General features: G+C 46.5%; 1 protein-coding gene across 4 annotated transcripts in view; it reads right to left on the bottom strand.

Annotated features, from left to right (window-relative positions):
* The window catches only part of LOC119844079 (carboxyl-terminal PDZ ligand of neuronal nitric oxide synthase protein-like), a 73,397-nt gene that overhangs the window by 38,367 nt on the left and 20,804 nt on the right, over positions 1–14,226 (bottom strand). For 3 of the 4 annotated variants that reach the window (XM_043498935.1, XM_038374305.2, XM_038374306.2), the window contains one exon: positions 13,120–13,191. The exons of the other annotated variant lie outside the window; for it this stretch is intronic. In XM_043498935.1, coding sequence (XP_043354870.1) covers positions 13,120–13,191 — 72 coding nt within the window. The remainder of the gene's footprint in view (positions 1–13,119; positions 13,192–14,226) is intronic. 4 annotated transcript variants of the gene reach the window in all.

Below are 14,226 nucleotides of genomic sequence, written 5' to 3'. Positions count from 1 at the left end.
AGTAGCTCAGATCTGGTCTACAAGCAAGGGCCACACTGCTTTACAGAAATACAGCTGAAGCATTCTCTAAACAACCAGTCAGACCTGGTTAGCTTGGACAGTCTCCCAGTGCAACTGTCACTTGAATTAAGGTACCTTCTCATTAATGAGTTCATTGAATGTGCTTGCTCCCTCTCTGGTTGCCATCTCAATTACACTTTTTCAGACACCCGGACAGAAAAAGATCTAAGGCAGGGCTGATTGTTCTACACAATATGTAATTTGAAGGCCATTATATTTCATCTCTACAAGTCTCTACTACCCAGTAGTATAATTTGTTGAAAAAGCCACTTTATTTCAAACCAGCTAAAAGTCCTTGTAGAGATCTTATCCAGCAATATTTTACTGAATGAATCCAAGTGCTAGTATATGGTGTAATAAAAAGAAAAGAAGTACTTGTGGCACGTTAGAGACTAACAAATTTATTTGAGCATAAGCTTTCGTGAGCTACAGCTCACTTCATCAGATGCATGTAGCTCACAAAAGCTTATGCTCAAATAAATTTGTTAGTCTCTAAGGTGCCACAAGTACTCCTTTTCTTTTTGCGAATACAGACTAACACGGCTGCTACTCTGAAATATGGTGTAATAAAATGATTGTACTGTTAAAACCACTTTGCTTTAGAATAAAAAAGGCACCTGCCTTGTAGCACTGCCAGTTAAAGAGCTCTCTCTCTTACTCAGTTTGGTATTAACAGTCCAATTTAACTTTTATCTGTTTAAATGTTTTATCTGTTGCTCCATTTATTAGCCTCTAAAATAATCCCAGTCTAGCATGACTCCCATGCAAAACTATGTTAACATGTCTATTTCCATCCCCCACATTTGAGAAGCCAACCAGTTGTCAGCAATCCAAGGAAGGCATTAAAAGGTCACTTGTTTACAGATTACACATTTCATTTACTGATGCCTCCATCCATCTGTTATCAGTCATACTTAGCATCCTCTTTGAACATGATCTAAAAATTAAGGCATCCAAAAATCACTATTCACTTTTGAAAAGTTAGGCCACAGAATGTGGCTACAGCAAAGGGTCCAAGTTCCTTTCTGTGACAGTGGCAAAAGATCAGAAGTAAACTGGTGTACCTAAAAGCAGAACAAGGCTCAATGATTTCAAACTTACAAGCCTAAGTGTTTAAAGAGAATGTCAGCTACTATTCTCCACCAAAAGGTTGTGGGGTTTTTGTTGTTGTTGTTTTTAGGATAGAAATGTGTAAGCACTCCTAAGGGACAAAGGAAAACAGTCAGTGAGGTGACTAGTAGACATGAAAGCAGTAGGGGTAGCTATTCACTTGTACCCCAGTGTCATACCATAATAAAATGTCCCCAAAAGGTAGACAGAAGGTAGTATTTTATCTTGGATTGCGGATGTCATATACAAAAGCAGTCTATTTCCTTCCCCTCCCCCATCATGATTTAATGAGCTGGGAATAGTTTGTTCTCTATGGCAACTATATAAGGCTGGGTGCAGACTCTGCAGATGCAAGTTTAATTAAAAGCCTCTTCCCTTTGCCTTATGACAATATGATGGTATCTTAACTACTTCTCAAAAGCAGCAGCTGCATAAGCTGCTCTAGGTTTAGTCTGAGATATGGCCCAAGCAGTTATTCCAAATGCTTTCAGAGAGACCTTCCAGGTTTCTAAAACTTTTTCTGCAATTAGCTTAGAAATGAAAATATCACCATAAAACTAGTTAGGAAGCTTTTATCTGAAATACACTCCCGTCACTCCATGTGCATAATGGGCTACCAGCTAAACAACAAGGAAGTCTTCAGCAGGAGTGTAATAGAACATGCTGGCCCTTTTAAGAGCAGCTGCCACTGTTCCTGATGCCTGGCCTTTATGGGAATTCTGGGAGATGTAGTCTCAAGAAGGACCCTGGGTATAGTAGGCTGCTTCAAGGCATGCTGGGTAAGAGTGGGTAATTGTATATAAAGTTGCCTGTAGCCCAGTCAAAAAAGACCTGCAGGGAGCTGGAGTTGCTGGGAGAGCATAGGAGAGGGGTGTTCTCTCTAGACAGTGGGAGGAGTAGCTAGGAGGGGATGTAAAGGAGAATAAGCTGTACAAGTCCCAAAGGGGCAGGATATAACAGTGGAGTGAAGGAAGAGGCCTGGGGACCACAGTAATGGTGAGGGTCCGAAGCCTGGTGTTAGCATCTGTCTTTGTTTAGAGGCCCCAGGCTGGACCAATGGAGGGAGGAAGTCCCACCATCAGCTCAATCTGCCTCCCCTAGAAAGGCTAGGAGAGACCCCGATGGGAAAAGGACTATCAAGCGGTTAGTTGTGGAAGGGTGAAGAAGCTATTGATCTGAGCCCTGCATCAAGGGGGAAAGCTAAGCATGCAAAGGATTGAAGGATTATTGCACTCCTGCCTCAGGGGACTGCAGAATGGATTTTGGTTGTTTGGTACTCTTGCTTGCTCTGGAAGGGGAGGAATCTCTAGTCTGGCTGGAGAGCCATGTTATTCCATCACAAGGGAACACACTAGACAACACTGTGACAAGAGGGAGATCATCTACAGATTGAGACTGAGGCAGCAAGCTGCTTGCTGAAAGGTAAGTGCCTGCGACAGCGAGGTTTATCTCGAATATAGCGTATGGAAGCCCCATGGGAGGTGGGGCTATTACTTCTGTTCCCTGCACCAAGACAAACAAAACATGTCTGTGGAACTTGTTGTGTGGCCCCAACAGATATTCAGAAAAGTACCTGCCCCTATAGAGCAGGATGCTGGAAAAATTAGTAGCCTACATGTTCAATGCAGGCATTCAACTATCTCTAGCAACGAATGCATCCGGGCAAGGGAGGGCCACAGAATAAAAAAGGAAGAGTTGTTGCTGTGGCTCTAGTGAAATGAGATACAGGCCCATGGAAACAACAAGGCAGCCTGTAGGTTATTAAGTGTGGATGTCGGCACGTACATCTCCAGGCACAAATGCTACAATCTCCCATGCAGACTTGTCTATGTGAAGGCGTAGCAGAACTTGATTTTAATTTTTTTTTAAATAATTTTGATGGATAAATGCCTGTTTATTCTTAAGCAATTTTTGAGAGTATTAATTTTAAATTTTCACAGTTGCAGGCTGTGAGTTACACAGAGAATTCTTTCCCAGGTGTGTGTGTCTGGTGGCTTTTGCCCACGTGCTCAGAGGCTAATCGACTGCCATTCTTGGGGCCGGGAAGGAATTTTTTTCCAGGTCAGGTGGACAGAGACCTTGGGGGTTTTTCACCTTCCTCTGCAACGTGGGGCATGAGTTGCTTGCTGGTTTGAACTAGAGTAATTGATGGATTCTTTAAATCTGGCTTCAAGGACTTCAGTAACTCGGCCAGAGGTTATGGGCCTACTACAGGATAGGGTGGGTGAGTTCTGTGGCCTGCCATGTGCAGGAGGTCAGACAAGATGATCACAACGGTCCCTTCTGGTCTTAACATCTAGGAGTCTATGAGAAATTCTGGAGGAGTCGGACAATTATTTAATGAAAGTAGAGGCTGAGACTCAGAGTTAAAGCTTTACAAACTGTTAAAACACCCATTGTCAATATCGCATGTCAAAATATACAAAGTAAATACCCTTAAATCAACAAATCAGACCCGTTCTTACTGTTCCTTCTCTACTCCTCTGTAACCAGCCTAATTCAAACGTCTTAATCACCGGATTTTTGCTTCTAAATTGTCAGGCAGCATTTCTTACTTTGCCTAGACATACAGATTGTGCCTGTAAATTTCAGTTATTACTGGTGGAAATTATTTCACGGGACACACGCAGACAAAAGTGATGTTTATCAACATTTACCGATAAAAATCTAATCCTTCCAAGCCTATCTATATGGTAACTAGGATATGGTACCATCCCCCTGGGCATGGAGAGCTAGCTGGGATTCCCTTCAGGGCCTGTTAATAACCTTAATGGACTCCAGTGTTTCATGCAGGATACCCCCCCATCCACACAGGCTTTGAAAATGCAAAGGCCATTCTGCCAGGATCCCAGCAACTCTACTGCCAGCAATCATGGTGCCATGTGGGAGACTCAGGAGCTGGAGCTGCAACGACTAAAGGAAAACTAAATCTGGACTGAGGGATCTAAGCTAAATATAGCTGCAATTAACATTTAATAGCCTAAAAAAAAAAAAAGACTATTGACCAGGTCCCTTAAAAGTGTAACAGATTAGCCTAATCATATGTGACAGAAACCTTTAAACTACATTAAATCTTGTCACTCTGCATCTGATAGGACCTTGCATGTCCCTGTGAGGTGTTAACGATTCTTTACACCATTTGAGGCTGCAGAGATCTTCAGCATGCTAGCCTGAGTGACCCACAGGACCAGCAGATAGGTACCAGGGTCAGACCTACTGGACAGGGAACTGGGTGACTGTTCTACTGGCTGCAATAGAGAAGCACACACTGCAGAGAAACACCCTGCATCAAGTCAGCCTGCTCTGTGCTTTTGGCTCCCTGATTCCAGGATGTCACTTCTGCTACCCCTGCCCGTTAGTGTGGGTGACTAATTGTCCTTTTCTAGTGCTGCAGCTTTGCTTCATCTAGTGGGATATTGATTTTGATAGTGCTCATCAATATGTCCAGGAGACAGAGCAGATGGCAAACAACACACCAGCTCGCGGTGCACTGTCCACAGGGGCTGGGGACAAAAGGCATCAGGGAAGGCGTGTCAGTGCAGCTGGAGGAGAGATTAGATGGGAGATGGAGGATAAAGCCTCCTATAAGAAGTGAAGGGAGACAGGAGGAGAAAAGGAGTCCAATTGATGTTAGAATCCCCCATTCAAATGACATATGTTGTTAAACTAACTAACAGCATCGTACCAGTTACCCATGTCATCCTGTCCCCCTAATGTTTGTTCCCATCCCTCATTACAGAGTCTTCTTGACTTAGGATCTGGAATCCGAGACCTTTGTTTTCAGAAGTGACCACGGATTGTGGGAACCCAACCTGAGACATCTTAAAAGGCCTGATCTTTAAAGGGTGGGTGCTCAGCACTTTGGGTTCCTAGGAGTGTCTCAAGCTGGACACCCCAAAATGGAAGTACCCCAAAACTGCTAGTCTCCTCTGAAGAATCAGGCCAGTGTCTAAAGTGCCAGGCACATTTCTTTCTTCTACTTTTGTACAGCACCATACAGTAAGAAAAATGCAAGTTAATGTGAGATCTGTTCTAGTCTTTCAATCTGAATTTTTTTTATTAGGGGTCTGGCTTAAAAGTAGAACCTAGATGGTGCTCAAAATGAAACAGCCTTTCCAGATTTGGGGGGATGGCGGCAGGGAGAAGACTCTGTAGTACTTTGAGGCGGCAACATTGTCTCTGTCCTGCACTCCCTTGGGGGAAGGGAGTCTTTCCTATTTATCTAAGAGCTCTTGGTTACCAAAAGACACCCCCCAGCACATTTGCAGCTACTACCCTATGATGGATACAGGGCTAGGGATCAAAAAGTCAGCATAACCCTTCTAAACGCTGAGCAGCAGCCTCAACAGGAGTCTTGGGTTCTGGGCATGGCGTGAGGACTTGATTCTAAGAACTGTGCAATGCTGCTCTCATTCAGGGAAACTTATGGTTTCCTGTCCTAATCTGGAACACCACACTGGTTTTCCCTGACCTCACCACACAAGGTGCAGATCTCAAGCAGTGGTTTCCACACGTAGGCAGCTGTGGGCTTTTTGGTTAGTTTATAGCGGAGCAGTGAAAAACTGAACGCATAGGTCAGCGAGGTGGTGGTCAGCGTCTGGTCCCTCCTGAAGCACTTGCCTCACCTCCCATTACAGACGAGCTTTCTCTGCCTGCCAGGGCTGGTGCAAGGTTGTTTTGCACCCTAGGCCCCCCCCCCTCCACCCTGAGGCGCCTCCCCCCACAGCAGCTCCCCTCGGCGCTCCCCCTGGCCCGGGGAGCCGCATGTGGCAACTCCCCACCGTACGGCAGCTCCCTGCTCCAGCTCACCTCTGCTCCACCGCCTCCCTGGAACGCGCTTTTGGCCGCCCCAACCACTTGGCGCCCTAGGTGACCGCCTTGTTTGCCTAGTGGTTGCACTGGCCCTGCTGCCTGCACATCTTGCTGCTGTAAATGTGAATGCAGATCGAGGTCTACAGCAGCTAAGGTGCCCATCGGCTCCACTACTGTCGCGTTCAAGGAGGTGCCACAGAAAGAGTCTGACACCAATAATTATCAATGGACTCCTTCTCAGGGAAGAAGCTAGCAGGGCCCTGTCTCGTCTGGCTGTACAGCACCCAGCGTGATGGGATCCCGGGTCTTGGTTGGGCCTTCATGCACTGCCAATACGAACAAACAAGTCTGGGTTATCCTCCCCGCAGAAGACAAGCAGTGATTCTCAGCATAGCCTGCAAGGTATGTATTGATGGTCGCTGAGAGAGATGGATGCCACATGATGCTAATGCTCCTTTCCAGCCCTACAATGTATTACCTAAGACTGCATAATTCCTGTCCCGTGTCAGCAATGGCTGGAGCTGCCAAAGGGATATTTCCAGCTTGTGAATGAGAAGGGAGGTGTCAACAAGAGTGTTAGTATGGGCCATGCTGTCAGTCTGAGAACTGTTGAAGTAACCCACGCTAATGCGGTGTGTCTGTCCGCTTCTGCCTCTGAGGCATTACCTGAGGATTTTGGCTTCTTTTCACAGAACTTGCTAGGTCATCTAATCCAGGCCCGTGCAGTGAAGCAAGTTTAAGTATTATCTAGACTGGTGTTTCTCAGCCTTTTTTTGACGCCAGGGACCAGCTTGCTGCCTTCCTAAACTGTGTCAGGGAGATTGCAGGGACCAGCGCCAGTCCATGGAGCAGTCATTGAGAAATGCTGATCAAGACCATCCCTGACAGGTGTTTGTCTAACCTGTCCTTAAACACCCCCAATGACGGATTCCATAACCTCCCTAGATAATTAGTTCCAGAGTTTAACTACCCTGACAAAGTTTTCTTAATGTCCAACCTAAATCTCCCTGGCTGCAATTTAAGCCCATTGCTTCTTGTCTTGTCCTCAGTGGTTAAGGGGAACAATTTGTCACCCTCTTCTTTTGGGGAGGTAAAAAGGAAATGGTCTACAGCAGCTTCTGGCAGCACAACATCCCTATCCAGCAACAGGGCCTGTCATGCAGCTACATAGCCTTGTACAGGTGCAAGTGCTCTGCAGGCTCAACACAAGAGAAGTTTCACACGCTTCAGGTCTGAACTCCACCACCACAGAACCAGCACGTGCAATTAGAATGAGGAAGCTGCACAGGCTGCAAAGACCAATCAAGAAATCCCACTGTCTTGGGTTTTTTGTCAGGTTTGGTTTAAGCTACAGGGCTGCGAGCTGTAAACAATGCAAAGCTGGCAGGGAAACCCAACTTGGCTCCAAGCATAACAACTCAGGAAGGAGTCTCTTGGAGCCATAAAATGAGATTTTTTGGAAGCATCTGTGCAACAGAAAAACACTCTCCTCCCCAGTAGGTCTTCTATTTGCCAAGCTAAAATTAAACTAAGAAGCTTTGAGTCTATCCATGACAATTTTACTGGAGTTTTACGGAAATTCTGAGACAGAGTATTACTAAACCCCCACCCACCACACCGGTCTGAGCTGTTCCTGTCCAGCTCAGAGTCCTGCCCCTCAGCAGCAGGTTAATATTTCAGGCAGGAAACTTGGCATTAAAATGCAAGAATTATTCAAGACACTTGCTAAAAACATGGAAACAGAGCTATATTAGTAAACCGGCAGTGAAAAACCAAGTTGGGATTCCCTGTGTTATTCCAAGCAAAAAAAAAAAAAAAACCAACCTCAGGAATCTACTCGGTGTATCTTCTGAGGATTTGTAAGTGTGTACCTGTTTCTTTGGGGTTTCAGTTGTTAAAGACTTAACAGCCTATGTATCAAGTTTGAAACCTCTAGACTACCTGGCACATAAATTCAAAGTAGATAACTGGAGATCCACACAGCTGAATGTGAGTTGTTTGAGATCTGCTCTAAGGATGTTGCAGATCCTACGACGCTTCTCATAAGAGGAGTTTGCACTTCTGTTCTTAGGCCACTCTTCATCCCAAAAAGGTGGCTGCATTTCAGTAATTCTGTATCAGTCTAAAGTGCTTTGGCATCTCAAAAAAATGTAAGATGACTTCATATTACTATACATATTTGGTAGTGTTCAGAGACTCCAGGATCTACTGTAGGCAGGAGAAAAGGAGCGGGGATTATGCCAGGGGTGGGCAAACTATGACCTGCCAGCCACATTCAGCCCGCTGGCCACACCCAGCCCTCAAGCTCCTGCTGGGGAGCAGGGCCTGGGACTTGCCCCGCTCCAGTGGAGGAGCAAGGTTCAGGGACCGCTCCCCGCGGCTCCCAGAAGCAGCGGCACGTCCCCACTCCGGCTCCTACGTTTAGGGGCAGCCAAGGGGTTCCGCGCACTTCCTCTGCTGCAAGCACTGCCCACGCAGCTCCCATTGGCTGGGAACTGCAGCCAATGGGAGCTGCAGAGGTGGCACCTGCAGACAGGGCAGCGCGCACAGCTGCCTGGCCATGCCTCCGTGTAGGAACTGGAGAGGGCATATGCCGCTGCTTCCAGGAGCTGCGTGAAGTAAGTGCCATCCAGAGCCTAAACCCCACCAAACCCCTCGGTCCCAGCCTGAAACACCCTCCTGCACCCCAAACCCTTATCCCGATCCCCACCCCAGAGCCCTCACAACCCTCTGCCCCAGCCTGGAGCTCCCTCCTGCATCCTGAACTCCTCATTTCTGGCCCACCCCAGAGCCTGCACCCCCAGCCAGAGTCCTCACCCCCTCCTGCACCCCAACCCCAATTTTGTGAACGTTCATGGCCTGCCATACAACTTCCATACCCAGATGTGGCTCTTGGGCCAAAAAGTTTGCCCATGCCTGGGTTACGCTCTTTGTACTTCTGGGCTCCGGTGTGCTGCCATCGGCTAAGTCTATGCCCCATCTCCAGGCCACAGAGAGCAAGCCAGTGACACATCAGCTGTAAATTATGATGCTCTTTGAATCTTAAATTCCACTGCCTTGAGAAGGGACCAATAGCTGTTCTTATGCCATAGCCACGTGGAGTGCTGACAGACTGCAGAGGGAGAGACAGCTCCGCATTGGAAGGAGATGCCTATTTGCCCATTCATACCATCCACACGCACATCCCACACTGGGTGGGAAGACTCATATTTGCACATCGTAGGCCCCATTATCTTTGAGCTAGTATTCCTACAGTTCAAATACCCCTTCCCCAGCCATAGCTTCCCCACAGCTACCTTCCTACAAATAGCAGGCCCAGTTCTGCCCTCTACTTCCAAGGACTTCAGGGAGAGCTTTCACCTGTGCACAAGGGCAGACCCTTGCCCATTAATTTCTCCCTAGAAGGCATAAGGGAGCATATACACCTGCCCCCATGAGATTTGCTGCATCACTTTGATTCTGGCTCATGAGAATGAATTTTCCTTGGAGTCATGCAGAAAGAAAATGTTTGCAATCACACCCTGGCATTCTGGAACTCCAGGAATGTCATGTCACCTGCAGATCAATCAATTCCAATGCTCTCAGAATACATTACTGCCTCTGCATGTGGTAAGGGCTTGACAGCCAGAGAGAAAACATTGCAGGCTCTTAGGCGATGTCTATGCTATGGGTCTTACAGTGGCACAGCTGTACCGCTGCAGCTGTGCCACGGTAAGGTCTCCTGTGTAGCTGCTCTGTGCTGGTAGGAGAGAGAGAGCTGTCCTGCCCACATAATTAAACCACGTCCACACAGGTGCTTTTGTTGGTGACACTTATGTCAGGGTTTGTTTCCCCCCCCCCCCCCCCCAACCAGAGAAAGTTTTGCTGACAAAAGTGCTAGTGTAGACAAAGCCTTAGACCTGGAGTGCATCAAGCAATGGAACAAAAGTTAGGCAGCTATTGTGTGACACTAGTTCCCCAGATCACAGGTTCTATGCGGCATCACCACTAGAAGCACTCCCTCCTGGACTGAATGGCTATAGCTGCACTAAGAACTAGATTCTGACCAAGCAGTGGTTAGAACTAGATATGCCTGTCAGTGTATCATACTTCTGGTCCTACTTATTATTCAGGTACTAAACAAATTACATCACCTTCTTTGTCAGTGTAGGAGTGGGCAGGGGATTAGCTTGAACCCAGAGAATCATATAACATGGCAACTGTATGTAGTTAATAATCCAGGGGGAGGATTAGGAAATTTTAAATGTATGACTAGCACTGCATAATGAAAAACTAAGCAGAGAGAATGGCCGTTCCCCCTGCTCTACTAGACTTGCATTTTCTCTAACTGAGGAAACATGATCGGCAAGAAGGTTTTTCAGTTTGTCTTGCAAATGGAACTTAGTACCATGATTACAAACAAAAGGAATGCCAATAACTCAGCGATAGGGTCAGTTATGGATTCAATTTTTACCACTTAAAGTTGTGTAAAAAGCTTATGCCTCAAAAGAACAGCTGTGCTTTTAACAGACCAATGTTAGATTCATGAGTGAGAATCTCAGATAGCGACAGCCCAGGATTTATGGCTAACTGACTTATTGTGCACAACTGTCTGCTGAGCTGGAAGAGCACATCAATGGATTAGTGTCCCTGGGTCTCTCGTATATTTCATTTGCAGCTTTAGCAGCAGGTCTGCAGCAGCCATATGCAGAATGTGGCCTGGCATAATGAGGCCTGAAGGAGAGGAGACTTTCTGAGCAGCAAGATGCACGAATTGCTGTTTCCCTCGTTCTATGTCTCTATGCAACTCTCGGTGGGCACCACTGAGTTTAGCACGTGATAAGTAGCCTGTGTTGTTGTCGTCCCCCCCCCCCCCCCATAGAGAGCTAGCATTTAGTCCCTGGCTGGAGATCCAGGATTGGCCATAGACATGGAGTAGAGATTCAGTTTCAAACCCCATATACAATTTTTTCCAGAAATGAGTGACAGGACTAACCAGCTCTGCCGGAGCCTGGAAAAATAAAAAGAGGGGTGGGGCTGGCTGACTCAGGGGATTGGGACACTGAGCTTCTCATACAGATGACTGGTGCCAATCCAGGGTGGCAGCAGCCTACATGAGTTTGTGGCCTCTGTTCAGAGTCACTAGGCAAGTGCCCACATCCCAGCTGGCTTGCTCTGTTGCCAGTCTTGGTGGAAATGCCCTCACTCCTAGAGGTGGCCCCTTCAGGTCACAGGGGAGGCATACTGAGTGGCATGAGGAGGCTTGCACTGTATACCCCATCTTATGGGTAGACAACGCCAATCTCTGGTCTTGTCACTCCAGAGCCTCTCACAAGCACTAGTTTTGTATGTACCCAATTTTTCCTTAATAGACTGATATCCCAGATGCCCTGTCTGCATAGATTGCAACCTGCCAAGGGCAGGGTAGGATAACTTGGAGTTTCCCAGTGTTGCTCCCAGCAGTGGAGCTGTGCTGGTGGCAGCATTGACAGGATGCCGGCATTCCAGGAGACCACAGTTTAAAGAGTAATAGGCACAAATGGCCTGTTGCTGTACCATGGTTTCTTCCACAGGGACAGCTACACTGACAGGAGAGAAAAGAATTCGGGTGTAGACCAGGCCTCTGTATGCAAGTTAACACTAAATAGCCACTACCTTTCTTCAGAGTTCCTATTATTATGCTGTCTGTGCACAAGTATCCTTCTCAAAAACCCTGTTCCTTATCCTCTAGTAAGAGTTCCGTGCTAGTTAACTTTTCACTAGAGCAGCATCCTCTGCTCCACACAGCTTGGACATGTCTGAATAAGATCCTGCTGTACAGTGCACACACAAGTGAAAAGTGGAAGCCCTGCCTTCAAACAATGGGCTGAGGTTATAGCTGCTTTAACAGAATAGCTGCTTTAAAATACATTGCGATAAAGCTGCAACTCAGTCACCAGATTAATCCGTTGCATCCACGAGAGCAGAGAGGCATTGTTACATGCTTCAACACCCAAGCGTGTTGCTGCACTGCCAGAATTCCCTGATGAATATTAAGCCATTCATCATGCCAACAGCAGGTGCTCAATCAGTGGCTGTCCACAGTTGCTGGGAGCAGGAATTAAATATCTTTATTTTATTTTTTTTTAAAATGAATCTCTTTTGCAGTGCACTTTTTAAATCTGACAGGCCAAAAATATGATGCAGCCCAAGATATACTGCTATTCACTGCAGCATCTGAGCTGCCCCACTGGCCCCCATCAATTGCCTATTTGCTATTAACTTCCACTTTTAAGATAAATAATCTGGCAATTTAGATTGCCACTGCACTATGTCCTTTATGAGCAGGAGCTATGTTAATAGTCTCTGGGCAGGCAGGAGGCAGGGAATCTCATTTCTGCACTTGGCTGGAGATGAATAAATCAACTCTCCAGCTGGTTACAGGCAAAGCTTTAAAAAAAAAAAAAGGCAATTTTAAATTACATTAGATTTTTAAACACCAAAAGAAAACCAGGATAATCCCCTTTTGAGGGCTTCAAATGCACAATTCCAAACCTACTTCAGCTGAAGCTTGCTACATTTCTGAACAGTCTCTGAATTAATTAAAAGACACCCTAGTATTTCAGATGGGTAAGAATATAACAAAAATGGAGACTGTCAGTGCAGCCATCAGTGCTACCTCTTGGATGGAAGCTTTGAGAAAATAAACCTGCACTTGAGAAACTTCAAAACTGGTTTGAGACAGAAATTCTAATAACTTTTTTGGTTAATTCTAGTGCCCATTCACAAGCCCTTCTGATGAAGAAGAAGAGGGTAGATGAAGAAAAGTGGAATCTCACCAAGTCTGTTAAAATAAGAATTTGCAGAAGGGAAATGTGGAGTGTGTGAGGTTCAGAGAGGAAAACAGAAACCTTACATAACTCAGTGGAAGTGGAGCTGGTTTCCTCTCCCTGCTTTGGAGAGGAGAGTTGGGGAGGACAGGGTGCTGGATCTAGTCCTGGTATATCTCAGGAGCGTGGCTCCAAAGCTATACAAGAAAAGCAGTCAAGTTCCTCAAAATTCCAGCTGTTAGAAGCAGAGGGGTCTGGGGAAGAGCAGCACAGAGCAACTACACTTGTATACTTCCATTCACGGTAACCTGCCATGAGCAGTGGTACCAGGGCTCCCAGTCAGACTTACCCGAATCCGTCTCATGGCTGCCACGATCTCCACACGGCTGTTGGGTCTCGGCACATCCAGACTACCGATGTACTGAAAGACAGAACAATGGTGAGATGGTCTTAAAACAAATTGCAGCAAAGGAGAAACAACATCTTCAAAATGAACAGCATCTTTGACTGATAATTAGCCCATAAGTGGCTGGGCAGTTAGACACCTCTATCTCCTGTCAGCCATTTCTGTCAGCACCTAGAAGGAGGATCCCTCGCAGGTATCAATGGATCCTTAATGTCAAGTTTAAGCCCTTGAGCTCTTCCAGTTCTGGAAATGCCCTTAGATCCATTAGACATTAAATTTACATCACCCCACTAAAAGCTAGCCCCTCTCCTGGAAGCCCGATCCAGTTTGCTGGACTCCACTAGAGACCCTAATACTTTGCACTGGAGAAAGAAGATTACTGCTGGCAACCACAACCAGAGGGTCAGCTGCTATCCAAATCACCACACATATTGCATCTCAGACAAGCTGATTGCTACACTTTGGTTCCTATCTCCTTCCTTCCCCTCACCAAGAAAAGCTTCTTGAAAACCTCAAAATGCCAGGCACCCCCAAGGATTGAGGCTAGTGCATGGCTCTGTGGCAGCTGGCTTTGATGAGGAGCAATGCGTCAGCATCCCTGATCAACACCCTTTGTTGTCTCCTCTACGCCTCTCTGGACATCAGTTGCCTTTTTGCTTGCTTGGCCTAGCAGAATTCTCTAGCTGATCCTGGAAAACGTGTCAGAATTGGTATTCTGTGCTGGCCCAGCCTGTCAATATCTGGAAGCTAATGGGAGCTACAGCCCTACATTTCCATCGGAAACAGTAAGTTGCCCAGCATCCTGTAACAGGACATGCAAAACTTAAGTTTGCAGCGTTAGCACCTCTGTCTGCTGAATAAGGGCTGTTCAAGTTCAAGGCAGATGGCAAGTTCCAAGTCCAGCCTGGAAACTTGCCCACAACCAATTAACAAATGCAGCCTTCTGTATCCTGGCTACCTCTAGTCCTGCCCATGGGTTTGGATGGCATCGGGACCATATACATTGGTCATACACTTGCTTTGGACAAAATGTAGCTTGACCGCCTACCT

Source organism: Dermochelys coriacea, chromosome 16, assembly GCF_009764565.3.
Source record: "Dermochelys coriacea isolate rDerCor1 chromosome 16, rDerCor1.pri.v4, whole genome shotgun sequence".
Classification (NCBI taxonomy): Eukaryota; Metazoa; Chordata; order Testudines; family Dermochelyidae; genus Dermochelys; species Dermochelys coriacea.
Note: the sequence above shows the minus strand (reverse complement) of the source record. Positions and strands in the feature narration are given on the sequence as shown.